At 40.0% G+C, this 14,894-nt stretch overlaps 1 protein-coding gene and 1 non-coding gene across 2 annotated transcripts in view; both read left to right on the plus strand.

Annotated features, from left to right (window-relative positions):
* QRICH1 (glutamine rich 1) overlaps positions 1-14,894 on the plus strand; it is a 40,549-nt gene that overhangs the window by 15,506 nt on the left and 10,149 nt on the right. Inside the window, 3 exon segments of the mRNA XM_014563832.2 lie at positions 8,210-8,275; positions 8,277-9,254; positions 14,266-14,443. Coding sequence (XP_014419318.1) covers positions 8,210-8,275; positions 8,277-9,254; positions 14,266-14,443 — 1,222 coding nt within the window.
* Positions 3,946-4,065, plus strand: LOC116657355. The gene has a single exon (XR_004312474.1). It is a non-coding gene; the product is annotated as a U8 small nucleolar RNA (small nucleolar RNA).

Consider the following 14,894-nt stretch of genomic DNA (forward strand, 5'->3'; position numbering starts at 1 on the left):
CCACCAAGAGTCGCCTCATTAGATTACAGTATGTTCTTAGCACCTATATTATCACTTAGGAAATTACAAAGGTTTTAAGAGCTCTGACCAGGAAGGAATTAAAGACAAAGACCAAAAATTTATTTTTCATTATATCACAGTATCACAGTAGCATATGTCTAAGATAGACACCTTTTTAAGGCAAAAGGAAGAGCTCTCATGTAAATACCTTAACAGTTTGTACAATACTAGGAAGGCCTAAGTTTCCTTTTGTTTATAGGTCTGCCTGAGCTAGGTGAAGGAAGTTCATTTGGAACTTGACTTTCAAGAGCTTTCTTGAGTTGGGTTACATTCTAAAGCATCCACATGGAGTTAAACGTGTATGCCAAAGAGAAGAACCTCTCATATTGAGTTGGTTTCACTTGGCACCCATAGAATTGCTTGTTTCTTCTCTGCACTTCTACAGGGCTGGAACTGAGGCTTCTGACTCAGTGGGGTCAGTCTGGCTCTGCTAAATGAAGGGTGCTTTGGGGAAGGGGATTTCTCAGCACTTGCTTCTTTGTTGCTAGAAGTAAAGATCCCAAGCCTTCAGCGGATCAAAGTGCAATTCTTCCTTATTTGTCATCCCAGCGTCTGTCCGTCTTCCTTTTTTTCTTTTTGCTGTTGCACATTCCCTCTGTGCTGGGACAGTGAGTCCCTAACCCTTCACTACAACGTAGAATTGCTGAGAATGAGGAACAAGGTCATCAAGAGCAAGTTACTTTGAGAATTACGTAAAATAGTAAGTCCTGACTACACTCCCTGGCACATAGTCAGCCCTCAGTAAGTAAATAACAGCTGCTGTTACTGTTTTCTTCCTCTTATTCTCATTAGTGCTATTCCTCCCTAGGGCCCCAGTTGCTTTTGAGACATTTGAAAACTATCCAGACAAATATTTATAACAAATATTCCCACTATGTTGGCAGTTTGCCATTTTTGCCTTTTCTTTAAGACATAACGTCACAGATGCAGTTCAAATCTCTAGTACACCTCTGTGAATATCCTCCTCTTCCAAGGTAAATACTCTTAAAATTTTCAACTTGTGATATTTTCTGTATCCATGAATTTTGATTTTTAGTTAGAAGTACTGGGCAACATTCACCCTCTTCCCCTTAGTTTACTCAGAAGAAGAATTGACTAAAGGATAGTGGTTAGCTCAGGGAATTTATGGGAGGGCCAGAGAATGGGTCCTAAAGGCTACACAGCCAGGAATAGGAGTTAGGTCACATTGTTGTCTGCTCTGTTGGAGACATTCAGCCACACCCCTGGAACAGGTCCTTGTCCTACCGTTGTCTGTCATTGGGATTTATGCCATTCTGCTCCATTTCTGCCATAGTCCTCCACTGTTACCAGAAAATGGAGGTTGTGGTGCCTGCTACTTCATGTTGCTCCCTTCTGAGTCCAGATTTCATGCAGTGTGTCTAATTTGGGAAGCCTTGGTCACACGCCTGCACTCTAGCTGCAGGAGAGGTTGGGAGAGTGATTCCAGCTTCTGCCTTGGGGAGGCCGAGCTCATAATGTGGTGTATTCTACAAACATGAGTTTGTAGCCAAAAACAGGACTAAAATCAGCTACTGTCTCTCTGGAGCTTTGTGGGCTGATTGGGATCCTGATCATCGCTTCATATTAGTGGATCATTTGTTGCTGCCTTTCCTGGCCCTTCATGTCCAGCCTTTTACCCACATTTAAATATCTTCCCTCACCATGCCTAAGTTGATTTATATAGTAAGAGTTCGGTAAACGTTTCATACTTGGATAAAGATTTACCACGGGAGAGCATTATTTGAACAGTGAAATTCCGCCAAGGTTTCGCTGATTAGTTGTTAAAAGGCACAGGTGTGTTTGGATCCCAGGTGCTGTGATTCCTCACTCAGTGGGGTCTTCTGGCGCACTGAGCACTTCTCAGTAGTCCCTCCTCACTGAGACTCAGAACATGAAGTATTATGTGAGCCACATGTTATTCTAAATTTTCTTGTAGCCTTTTGTAAAAGAGAGGAAAGAATGAGGTGAAATTGACTCTTTTAAATCACATTTTATTTAACCTAATATATTATTTCTACATGTAATCAGTCCAATATTATTGATGAACTATTTTACCATTTTTGGCACAAATCTTTGAAATCTGATTGTGTTTTGCATTTTAAGCACATTGTAATTTGGATTAACCACATTTCAAGTGATTGCTAACTACTAACTACATATATCTAATGGGTTTGGACTGGTGCAGCTTTAAAGAAATGTGAGAGAGGAGTTCTTTATTCTTCCTTGTGGAAATAAGAAAGTAGTTTAAAAAATTATTTGCGAGGTGGAATTTGGAAATTGACCCAACACACTCACCTACTTGATTCTCCTTTCAATAAAATACTGGTTTTACACTCAAAGTAGCTCAAAGCAAGACAAATCAATCAATCTGTACTTTCTTTTTTTTCAAGTGCCAGTGATTGGAAGAAGATTCCCAATAAGGATAATACATGTGTTACTTCATTGTTTCTCATTGTTCCTTAGTTGGAGTACTTAGTCCTTATCTTGTGTTGAGCCTCTATTTACTTAGGTTCTGAATGACACTGAGAAAAAAGATTTTTCATTTGCAAACAAGTTAAGAACCTAGACAAGTGGGGTCCAGTATAACTTCTAGACTCATGGTTATCAAACTTTAGGGTACACTAGAATCACCTGGAGGGTTTCTTAAAACAGAAATGGCTGCTGCCCCCCTCACCCCCCCCCATTCTAATTCAGTAGATCTGGGGTTGGTTCTGAGAATTTACACTTCCTTTTTATCCCTGCAGTTTTATTGAGATATGATTGACATGCAGCACTATATAAGTTTTAAGATGTACGGCTTAATGCTTTGATTTGCATGTATCATAAAATGGTAACCATAATATGTTTAGTTAACATCCATCATCTCAGATACAGAAAAAGAAAAAAATATTTTTTCCTTTGTGATGAAAATTCACAATTTACTTTGTTAACTTTCATATCTATCGTACAGCAGTGTTAACTCTAGGCATCATGTTGTATATTATATGCCTAGTACTTATTTATCTTACAGTTGGAAGTTTGTACCTTTTGACCACCTTCATCCAGTTACTTCTTCTTCTACCCCCTGCCTCTGGTAACCACAAATCTGATCTCTTTTTCTGCGTTTCACTGGATTTTTGTTTGTTTTTTAGATTCTACTTACAAGTGAGATCATATGATATTTGACTTTCTCTGTCTGATTTATTTCAGTTAGTACAATGCCCTCAGTGTCTATCCGTGTTGTCACAATTGGCAAGATTTCTTCCCTTTTTCGACTGAGTAATACCCAAAATACATATATTCCACAGCTTCTTTATCCATTCAACATATTGATGGACACTTAGATTGTTTCCGTGATTTGACCATTGTAAATAATGCTGTTGTGAACATGGGGATGCAAATGTCTCTTAAACAGTCTTTTCGTTTCCAGAGAAGGTACATTTCTAACAAATTCTAGGTTGATGCTGTTGTGGCTGATCTGTGGACCACATTCAGACGTACTTTCTGAAAAATTTAATTGATAGTATACTCAATGAAATAAAGAGTCTAGGAATGAAGTCGTAAGAATAAAAGAAACAGAACCAGCTTAGAATCGAGATCTAATCCAAGTTTGGTAGACCCAGAATGCAGTCTGTCCAGGTTAGAATAGGAAATAAGAGTGCTCAAGAAGAAAGTAATTAGCATTAAACATATGTGATCAAGAGCCCAGAAGTATAGTTATTTTAAGTATATTTCTTCTGATCAACAGGAAAAAAAAAAGCAATTAAAAACCCTGGAAAAGGTGGTAGGGGGCACTGAATGAGAAATAATGATTTGGATGTGAAGGGAACTAAAATATAGTGTGATTTATGAGGGATTGATAGAAGGCAAGAAACAGTACTTTTTGAAACCGTAAAACCAAACTCATTGTCAGGTAGGCTAATCCTTCTTGTTCCTCCTTTTGGAGGGCAGGATAGAACATGATGATTGGAGCTCGCATGACTCGTGATTAATGGACTTGCTACACCCAGATTGTTCCTGTCTGATTCTTCCTGACAATCTCACCCATAAATATGTTAGAAAGAGAAGTATATATATGTTTTTTGAGTCTTTGATATGTCTATACAAACATATCTCTGCCCCAAAGCTGGAATGAGACACATGAAAAAGCTTTGTGTGGGTTTCCTTTGAAGGTGTTAATTAAATGATTAAAACTTGGGGAAAAAAAAAAAAGCAAATTCATTCCCCTAGAAATGATCCCCCTACTCCGTTGAAATATAACTTTTCTAGCATACACATGGCTTTGAGATGATCTTTTTCCTTTTCATATTTCTTTAGAATCACCTTGAAGATCTAGGTTTAAGTTTCAAACTGCCTTTAAAAAAATTTTTTTTTGTTGTTTATGTATCAGTCCATCAGTTGGTTTTATGAGACAATTTACCTTGGGATTTTATTTATTTATTTATTTGGTGGTGGTGGTGGTAGGGAGTAGGTAATTATGTTTATGTATTTATTTTAATGGATTGAACCCAAGACCTCATGCATGTTAAGCATGCACTCCACCACTGAGCTGTATCCTCCTGCCTACCTAGATTTTTTTTAACCTTGAAAATTATAGCTAAACCCATTTTGAAACAGATAATAAAGCACAATACCAACCTTTAAATTCCTTCCTTAGATTTTTTTTCTTTTCCTCTTTTTTTTTTTTTTAAAGGAGGAATCTTTTAGGAGCTTTCTTATTTTGAAGAAATACTTATCTGAAATTCAGTGATTCCTTCAATTCACTTGAATTTTGTTTTCTTCTAAGTTCAAGTAAAATTTAAAAGAATTTTTTTTTCACTTTGCAGTTTCCAAAATTTACTGTGACTATGCGGTAATTATTTAACCAGATAAAAAGCTATATTTTTGTATAAAAAACATGAAGGGAGGTAATACAAATAATAATTCAATTTCTTACTGACTTCTGATACTTGTGAGTAAAGGTTATAAATATATAATTGATTTCTTATTCAATATGTTGGCATTGGTGAGGAAATATCAGAATGTGCTTGAACTTCTACTCCCCTAATTTTAAATTCTAACTACTTTTGATATAAAATGGCATCACGTTATTTGTACTTGTTTGTTCTGTAGTGAGGGTAGATGCCTTCACTTCTGATTCTTTAGTGTTTTTGCTGACTTGTTTCTGTTGGAAGCTTTATTTTATTTATTTTTTTGGAAGCTTTATTGTTGATAAATGGTTTCTAAGAAAATTCAGTTTAAAGAGATACAGTAAAATCTAAGTATGTGAACTATAATTCAATCAGTGAAAATAAGCAGATTTTTGAAATTTTGTTTTTAAGCAAGTAATAATATAGTTATAAAACATACTGTGTATTTAACTTCACAGCATTGGTTCTTAAAGGGTAGTTCAGAGATTGATATTCCCTAACACCCTTTGAGGGTTCCTCAGAGTTAAAGCTGTTTGTATCATGATACTAAGATGTTATTTGCCTTTTTGACTGTCATTCTCTCATGATTGTACAGTAGAGTTTTGCAGAGGCCATGTATGTGTTCGTAACAAATTGAATGCAGAAGCACATGTGAGAATCCAGCTGTCTTCAATTAAATCAGCCATTAAAGAGATTTGCAAAAATGTAAAATAATTCAACTCTTATTATAATTTTTTTGTTTTGGCAAATAGTTATTTTTCATAAGAATATATTATTTATGTTACATTTATATTGGTTTATGTGGTGATTTTTAATGAATTAATGTTTTTCTAAGTCTCCTAGTTTTACTTTCTAATACAGTAAATAGTGATGTCTATACTCATGTAAACAAAAGCTCTTTGGGGTCCTCAGCAAGTTTTTGGAAAGGTCTTGAGACCAAAAAGCTTGAAAACTGTTTTTCTGTCATAATTGGCTTCATAGTTTTATGTCCTTAGTGTCAAGCACTGAATCTCAAACTTGAGTATGCATCAGTCATCTGGAAGACTTGTTAAGATACAGAAAGTTGGGCCCATTCTGCAGAGTTTTCTGATTTAATAGTTTTGAGGTGGGATCTGAGAGTTTCTATTTTTAACAAGTACCTGGATGATGATAGTGGCCTGGAAACTACATTTTGAGACTCATTGATGTAAAGGATATTGCTTATAAGGAAGAAAACCTACTTTTTGAGCATCTACTATGTGTCAGTAAATATTTTATGCTCACAGCAACTCTGTGCAGGTAGGCAATCTCCTCCTTTTTATTGTACCCAAGGAAACAAAAACTTTGGAGGACTCGGAGCCAGGAAAGTACAACATCAGTCCAAGTCTGTGTTCTCAAGATCTTTTGTTTTTTATACAATTGCCTCCTTGCTTATCTTTTTTTAATTATCAGTGACTTTATTGAGATATAATTCTCATATCATGTAAATCACCCATTTAAAGCTTACAACTTAGTGGTTTTTAATCTATTCACAGTGAAGTGCAACCATTACCACATCAATTTTAGAACATTCTCATCATCCCCAAAAGAAACCCTGTACCCATTAGCAGTTACTTTGTATTTTCCCCAATCCTCAGCTCCTGGACAACCACTAATCTCCTTTCTGTTGCTACAGATATGCCTGTTTTAGACATTTGTATAAATGGAATCATACAACATGTAGTCCTTTGTGACAGACTTCATTTAGCGTAAGGTTTTCAAGATTCATCTGTGTGGCAGCATGTATCAAAATTTTATTTATTTATTTTCTTACTAAAGAAGAAAATTCTGTTGTATGGAAATTTTATCCGTCAGTTGATGGATATTTGGGTTGTTACCACTTTTTGGTTATTGTGAATAATGATGCCGTTAACGTTCATGTCCAAGTTTTTATATGAGTATAGTTTTCATTTCTCTTGGGTATGTACCTAGGAGTGGAATTGCTGGGTCATGTGGTTTATTTTTCATATCTTTGTCATATGCTATGTTTACCCTTTTGATGAACTGCCAGACTATTTTCAAAAGCAGCTACACCAAGTTTACATTCCCACCAGCAATGTATGAGGATTCTAATTTTTCACATGGTCACTAACATTTGTTATCTTTTTTTATTATAGCCGTCGTAGTGAATTTAAAGTGGTATCTCATTTTGCTTTTGATTTGCATTTCCCTGACAGCTAATGATGTTGAATAACTTTTTGTGTGCTTACTGGCCATTTGCATATCTTTTTTGGAGAAATGTCTATTCAGACTGTCTCTCATTTTTTGTTTATGATATGAGGAAGAGGTCCAACTTCATTATTTTTGTATGGATACCCAGTTGTCCCAGCACCATCCTTGGTTATCTTTTGTGTTGTGTATAATCACTCATCTGCCGCCTTTTCTACCTTCCTAATTCCTACATGCTTTTAGAATCATTTAGATATGTGTGTTTGATGGAAAAATCTTTTATTTTTTAAAATTACATACTATGAATAGCATTGTTTCATGCTGCTTTTGTATATGCTGAAGTAACAGCAATAAACATGAGCTGTATTATTAGAAGTGTGTTGTCCAGGATATAGTAACCTTACTTAGATTAAATTATCTGGAATCTTGTGGGAGTTTTTACTGTCTTCTCTATTAAAACAAAAGTGTCTTAAACACTCTAAAGAATATTCAACAGTGCCTGCATCTTAGCAAAGTTGGAGATACCTCCAAGATTTCAAACATTTTGTCTCTACTGTGTTTTATAGTAGTTGTTTGTGGTGGGAGTATTTTTGGTCGTGAGTTGGAAATTGAATGCCTGTGGAATGCACTTGTCTTTCTGACCTTTTAGAAGTGTCCCCACACTCTTATCATTAACCACATGGATTAACTATTTTTGAACATACACCTAAGTTTATATTTATTAATTATATACTTGTACTTCATATGTAAATTATATGACTGTATATCAGTATGCAAAAACAAAAAGCGTCAGATTTACCGAGAAAAGTTAAGAAATGAGCAAAAGTTTTGATATTTCCCAATTGATAGTGTTGCTTTCTCTCAGGTAGATAGATATGTGTTGCTCTGAATGCAGTGTGATGCTGGAGAATTTTGTGTATGGTTTTGGGGATTGTGGCCTCCTCAGAAGCCTTGGGTGTGGCTGCCCCTCCTCCTCACATTACCCAGGGTTTCTCCCTGAGATCTCTTCTTCCCTTTGGGGCTGGATTCTCAGTGTTGCCTGGTTCACTCACTGGTGGATCTTGTCACTGCAGGTACAGGTGCAGGTACAGCAGTCTCCGCAGCAGGTCTTGGCTCAGCAGCTCTCCCCGCAGCTCACCTGTTCACCAGCCTGCTGAGCAGCCCATCCAGGTCCAGGTGCAGATCCAAGGCCAAGCAGCACAGCCGGCAGCCCCCTCCATCCAGACCCCGTCTCTGCAGAGCCCCAGCCCCTCACAGCTACAGGCGGCCCAGATCCAGGTGCAGCACGTGCAGGCAGCCCAGCAGATCCAGGCTGCAGAGATCCCAGAGGAGCACATCCCACATCAGCAGATCCAGGCTCAGCTGGTAGCTGGCCAGTCTCTTGCTGGGGGTCAGCAGATCCAAATCCAGACTGTGGGTGCCCTTTCCCCACCACCGTCCCAGCAGGGCTCACCTCGGGAAGGAGAGCGACGGGTTGGCACAGCCAGTGTCCTCCAGCCGGTGAAGAAGCGCAAAGTGGACATGCCCATCACTGTGTCCTACGCCATCTCAGGGCAGCCGGTGGCCACCGTGCTGGCCATTCCACAGGGCCAGCAGCAGAGTTACGTGTCTTTGAGGCCAGACTTACTGACGGTAGACAGTGCTCACCTGTACAGTGCCACTGGGACCATTACTAGCCCTACAGGAGAAACTTGGACCATCCCTGTTTACTCTGCCCAGCCCCGGGGGGACCCTCAGCAGCAGAGCATTACCCACATTGCCATTCCCCAGGAGGCCTACAACGCAGTTCACGTCAGTGGCTCACCCACAGCCCTGGCAGCTGTAAAGCTGGAGGATGACAAGGAGAAGATGGTGGGCACCACGTCTGTAGTGAAAAACTCCCATGAAGAGGTAGTGCAGACCCTTGCAAACTCTCTCTTTCCAGCACAGTTCATGAATGGCAACATCCACATTCCAGTGGCTGTGCAGGCCGTGGCAGGCACATACCAGAACACAGCTCAGACTGTCCATATATGGGACCCCCAGCAGCAGCCACAACAGCAAACCCCCCAGGAACAGACGCCGCCGCCACCACAGCAGCAGCAGCAGCAGCAGCAGCAGCTCCAGGTTACTTGTTCAGTAAGTGAGACTTAATCTGTAGGGCAGCCTGCTCCCTCAGGGCCCAAAGCAATGCAGAACTTACCTGGCAACCTCTGGTGCCTCTGGCTTGTTTACTGAAATGGTGTTGGTCTCACAGTAATACAGTATTTAGTATTTTAGTTAGGGTTGGGGAGGAGGGCCAGAAGCAGCAGGCGAATCTGCGCAACAGGCAGGATTTCTATCCTGGTACCTGGAGGTAAATGAAATGATCAGTAACTGGTTTGGGGATAGATGCTTGTGGTACTTTTTTGCAGTCTCTTTTTAGGAAGAGTAAAGTTCTAGGTAGAGACTAATGGGTCACCCCAAATGTTACCTGTGTCTCGGAAGCTACTTTCTGCATCACAAAGGAACAGATACAGTGGAACCCTTGAAGTTTAGCACTCAGGCTGTAAACTCATTATAGTGGAGAGGCTGTGACATTGTCTTTTCTTTAGTTGTCATCTGTGGACATAGTGTAGGTGAATTAGAAGATCTAAAAATCCTCCTGGTGGGCCTGTTAAAAGTGATCACCTTTGCGAGTCTTGAATAAGCCATCTATGCAGTGTGACTTCCCAAAGTTATTTTTATGTTCCTTAAAAATAGTTAAGCCCTCCTTAATTAAGTTTTCTGTCATGACAGCTATATTGAGCTAAGTTTTTAACTTTTCATCTTGAAATAATTTTATAGAAAAGTTGTAAAAGTAGAACTGTTGATATTTTAACTCTAATTGCTTGGCTCTTTTATCCTAATCTTCTTAAGGCTGTTACAGATTGTCTCTTAAGACTGTTAGTAAAATTTCTGGTCCCTTGTCTACCAGACATTTAGAGTAGATGTAGGGACTCTGGTCTCATGGGGCTGCTGAAGGCAATGTCCCTCAGCACAGGAGCAACTGGGAATGCATGTGGAGGAGTTGGCAGAAATAAAGCACTGTTACAACAGGGACCACACTCAGAAACTCAAGCCATAAATGAATGAGTAAGCAAAAACTGACCTAATGGTTTCATAGGGGCAACAGTATTATTAATCTTGGGTGACTTTCTTAAGGATCTGTTAAACATCTGCCTGTCAGGCCTAGAAGTAGAACAAGACAGAGTCATTGCTTCAGGTAGCTTTTAGTCTAGTGGAGGTAAGAACGTATGATTTTTGTTTCTTTGAATTATTTATAAAGCAGCATAATCAAGTGTGACAGTGTGTGCTATGCACTCAAACTGGGAATTCAGAAATCATTCTAGGTTAAAATGAGAGCAGAGGCGTATTTGTGGAAAAAGTTGCGTTTGCTGCCTAGTTTATAGCTTAGATTGACAGAAGAATGGAGCAACATAAATACAGAGCTAGAGATGAACACAAAGGACATGGCCTAGGTTAACATGAGAGGGAGACTGTGAGAGAGAGAGAGTACAGCGGGCAATGAGACTATTTGCCGAGAGCGAAGAGTTGACCTGATCTGTAGTAGGAAGTTTTTTCTAGAATCCTGAGTCGTGATAACAAGAAGAATCAAGTACAGGTGTGTAGAATTGATTGCATATGGAGAGACCAGCCAGGAGACTTGTAATGGGGATGGAGACAAAGCATCAGGCCTCTCCTCTGCTCTCCTGGGCCTGATGGTCCAGTTTGCAGTTCAGGACTCTTCTGTTGTTCATTGGTCTCTGCTTGTAATTTACGTATCTGGGTCCTTCAGCAGGAGAAAATCTTTTCTGGAATTTATTTTAGTAAGCCCTTGTTACTTGTCTAGAAGTTGTGTCTCCTTCGGTGAAAGTCTTTGGGGACTTTGTTAAAGTCTTTTAGGGACATATGTCAAGGGTTATTACCAGAAAAAGAAAAATTGGGAATACCCTTCATGCAGGAAAGATGAGCTTGTCCATTTATACCACAAATATCCCTCTGCCCCCCTTATCAGGCTGTGTTCTAGGTGCTGAGGAACAGGGATTAATAAAACAGTCGTGGCCCTTGGAGCACTCAGTAACCCATGGAGAGAATCGTGCTGGAATGTGAGTTGAATCCTAAGGAGAGCTGATGACAAAATGTTGTGTTCCTTCACTTGGCATACCCTTTATGAAAACTTTTATTGCCTAACTTTAAAACTAGATTTGTGGCGAAACCTCCCTCTCTTGACCTCACATCCACTTCAATCTGTAGCCCTGTTTCTCCACTTTACTTTATTCCCAGAGTTCTCAAAAGCATTATCTGCACAAGCTGACTCTACTTGCTAACCAGTTTTCTCTTCAGCTCATGACTGGGTCCGCTCTTGTCAAGGTCAGCAGTGACCTACTACCTCCCTGTGGCCAGATCCAATAGGCATGTCTGTTTTTATCTCACTTATAGCAACACATGGCACAGCTGACCATGCCTGCCTTCTTGAAGCATTCCTCTAGGTTTCCATGTTACACATTCCTGGTTTTTCCCACTGGTTATTTTTCCTTCTCAGGAAACTTTCTTGATGCCTCCTTCTCTGTCTGAACCATACACGTTTATGTTTCTCAGAGCTCAGTACTAACTCTCTTTTCTCCCTAAGGGATTTCTGTTTATTGCCATGATTTTCGGCATCCTCTAGATGACTGCTGCAGAAGATAATAATCACCGAAACCTGCCAGGCACTGTTCTTGGTGTTACATAACTAATTCATTTAATTCTCACATCAGTCTTAAGAGGTGTGTACTACTGTCTCCATTTTACAAATGAAGAAACTGAGGCACAGAGAGATTAAACAATAAGGCCAAACCCACCTTTAATAAGTAGCAGAATGGGCATTCAACCTTGGGCAGGCCGACTCTGGAGCCCATGTTTTAACACATGTGCAGCTCATGTGCTGCGTTGATACACAGATCTTTATCCCTAGACCATGTCTTTCCCCTTAGGATCCTTCCCATACATTCAGCAGCCTACTTACTGCTTTTTTTTTTTTAATTCCCCCCATTCCCAACTGCTCTGCTCCCTGCTTCTTCCTCCTCTCTCCACTGGAACCATGAGAATCAGCAGCCTACTTACTATTTACTTAGGTTTGTTGAAGATACCGCAGCTCTTTATTAGCATCATCTCTACCACCATCAAAAACTTTCCCATCTTAGAAAGTGGTACCATCATCCACTCAGTTGTTTAAGCCAGAAACCCAGGAGTCATCCTTGAATCTGCTTTTCCCTTACTCCTTTCAGCCAGTTCATCAACCAGTCACGTTAGTCATTCCACTGCCACCGTCCTAGTCCAGGCCACCAGCACCTGCTTTCACTTTTGCTCTTAGTCCATCTGTAGATCAGCAAGAACAATTTTCTTAAAATGTAGAATTATATCACTTCTCAGCTTAAAACTCTTTAAGGGCTCCATTATTAAATAGGAAAAACTCTACACCAAGTGTACAAAGCCCTATTGACATCAGTAATTTTCAACCTGGATGAGATTTCTGCTTCCTCTAGCCACTTACAAACAGTTGAACATGTGTAGAAGAATTTCTTGGTTGTCAAGATGACTGGGGATCTTACATTTAGTGGGTGGAGGCACACGGTGAAGGGAGCCTGGCTAATAAGACAGTAGAGAAGCACTGCCCCATATACTCTGGCCCCATCTACTTATCCAGTCAGACTCCTAGGTTTCCAGCTTGGGTAGGTGGTGTTGCCATTGAACAAGGTAACGGGAGGAAACTCAGAATATTTCTGGGTGGACAGAGTGATGAATTCTCTTCGTAGATGTTAGTTTGAGGTGGCTTTGAGATGTTCAGTTGGAGATAATACAGTACCCACTGAGTATATTAAGGTGAGGTCTAGCTTAGAGGTACATAGTTAGCAATCATTTCCACAGACATGGAGATCCAAGCTGGGAAAATGGGTGAGACTCACTCTGGAGAATGGTAGTTGAACTGAGAAGTCTATCTATAGAGTAGAGCTCCAGGGTTGACAAACATTTAGGGGCCTGGCACTGGTATTATTACTTTATTTCCTTGTCTAATAATGTATTTTATATCAAATGTTGTAGGATAGTTTTTATTTTTATTTGTTTATAAGCAAATTTATGTGTCATATATAAATTATTTTGCCTTCAACTTGAATGATATGGCATTCCTCAGTCCTTTGGATAGGCCTTGGCATGGAGAATTGCTCAAGGGAATTTGTTCACAATGTAGACATGTGTGTGAGACCTAAGAACCTGTACTTCCTATGTGTGTTTGTGTCTGTCCTGCTCAGTGGGGATTGTGATTGAGGCTTATGGGCATTCTCTGCCCATTTGTCTGCATGGCTTGACTGTCAGACCATTGAGAATGAGATTACTCTTCCTTTGGAGTCAGGAAGCTAGAATAGTGCCTCCTGTCTTCAGAATATGTCATTATGAGCCTTGGCAGTATTATGAGAAGGAATGTGAAGAATGATTCTCAACCATGGCTGGACATTAGAATCATCTGGAGAGTTTTTAAAAACACTGATGGCAGGAAAAAAAGAATTGATGGCAGGCCTCCACCATAGACCAGTTAAGTCAGAATCTCTGGGGAGAAGGCCCAGGTGTTGAGTATTTCTTAAAAGCACCTGGATGATTTTAAGGTGCAACCAAGTTTAATGATCTGGGCACTTGGTTCTCAAAAGTGTGGTCTGCAGACCACTCCCTCACTTGGGAGCTTGTTGGAAATGCAGAATCTCAGGTCCCACCTGAGATTTTTCTCATCAGTTTGACTAGCAGTTCTTTGGGCCAGTAGTTCTGAGCAGTGACTGAACGTTAAAGTTGGCTTTTTATGTGGGAAGGTTTTAAAAAGACTGATACCTCTTTAAAAAGAAATTCTGGGGTGGAGCCTAGCTATTGGTGTTTTTAAAAAAGAGATTCAGAAGTACAGCCAAGGTTGAGAAGCACTGCACTCGCCTTTGCTATCTCTGGAGTAAAGAATAGAACTCCAGAGTTTCTTGAAAGTAACACAGCAAGGAGAAGAGAGGTTTTTTTTAATTAAAAGAACTATAAGTAACATTTTCCTGGTAGTTTTGCTGGAGGGCCTAATGTAAAACAGTATTGATACATTTTGATGGTTTCTCTCTCATAGGCTCAAACTGTCCAAGTTGCTGAAGTTGAACCACAGTCACAGCCACAGCCTTCCCCAGAACTTCTGCTTCCAAATTCTCTGAAGCCAGAAGAAGGACTTGAAGTATGGAAAAACTGGGCACAGACCAAGAACGCTGAGCTAGAGAAGGATGCTCAGAACAGACTGGCACCCATTGGGAGTGAGTGTTTGAGAGGGAAAGGGGGTTGAATTCTATCTAAAATTCAGTGGTAGTGAAGCAGCAGGATGATGGCAGGAAAGTGATGTCCCTTGGCTGTGGGGACTAGGGAGCACCTTCTGAAAGAGTATGCTGAATTCAAGACAAATGACAAGAAAGCCTGACCTGCTGCAGATGAGCAGGATTTGTGCGGTTCGCCCAAGACTAGGCATTTTTGTACACATGAATTTCTGGAGTCAACCTAGCGTGTCCGGGAAGAGAGGCTTCTGGGAGGAAATAGGAACCAGTGAGTGCACTCAACGGGCTTCTTCCTTAGCATTATCCTCATATACTTCCTCATATTACAAAGGGTGGGTTTTGGGTTTTTCTTTTCATGTATTGGCCCTAGTAATTATTTTGAGGATATGTGAGGTCGGAAGGATTGTGAGAAGGAAGCCCTTGGTGTAAAAGGGCA

Source organism: Camelus ferus, chromosome 17 (genome assembly GCF_009834535.1).
Source record: "Camelus ferus isolate YT-003-E chromosome 17, BCGSAC_Cfer_1.0, whole genome shotgun sequence".
In the NCBI taxonomy this organism is placed as follows: Eukaryota; Metazoa; Chordata; class Mammalia; order Artiodactyla; family Camelidae; genus Camelus; species Camelus ferus.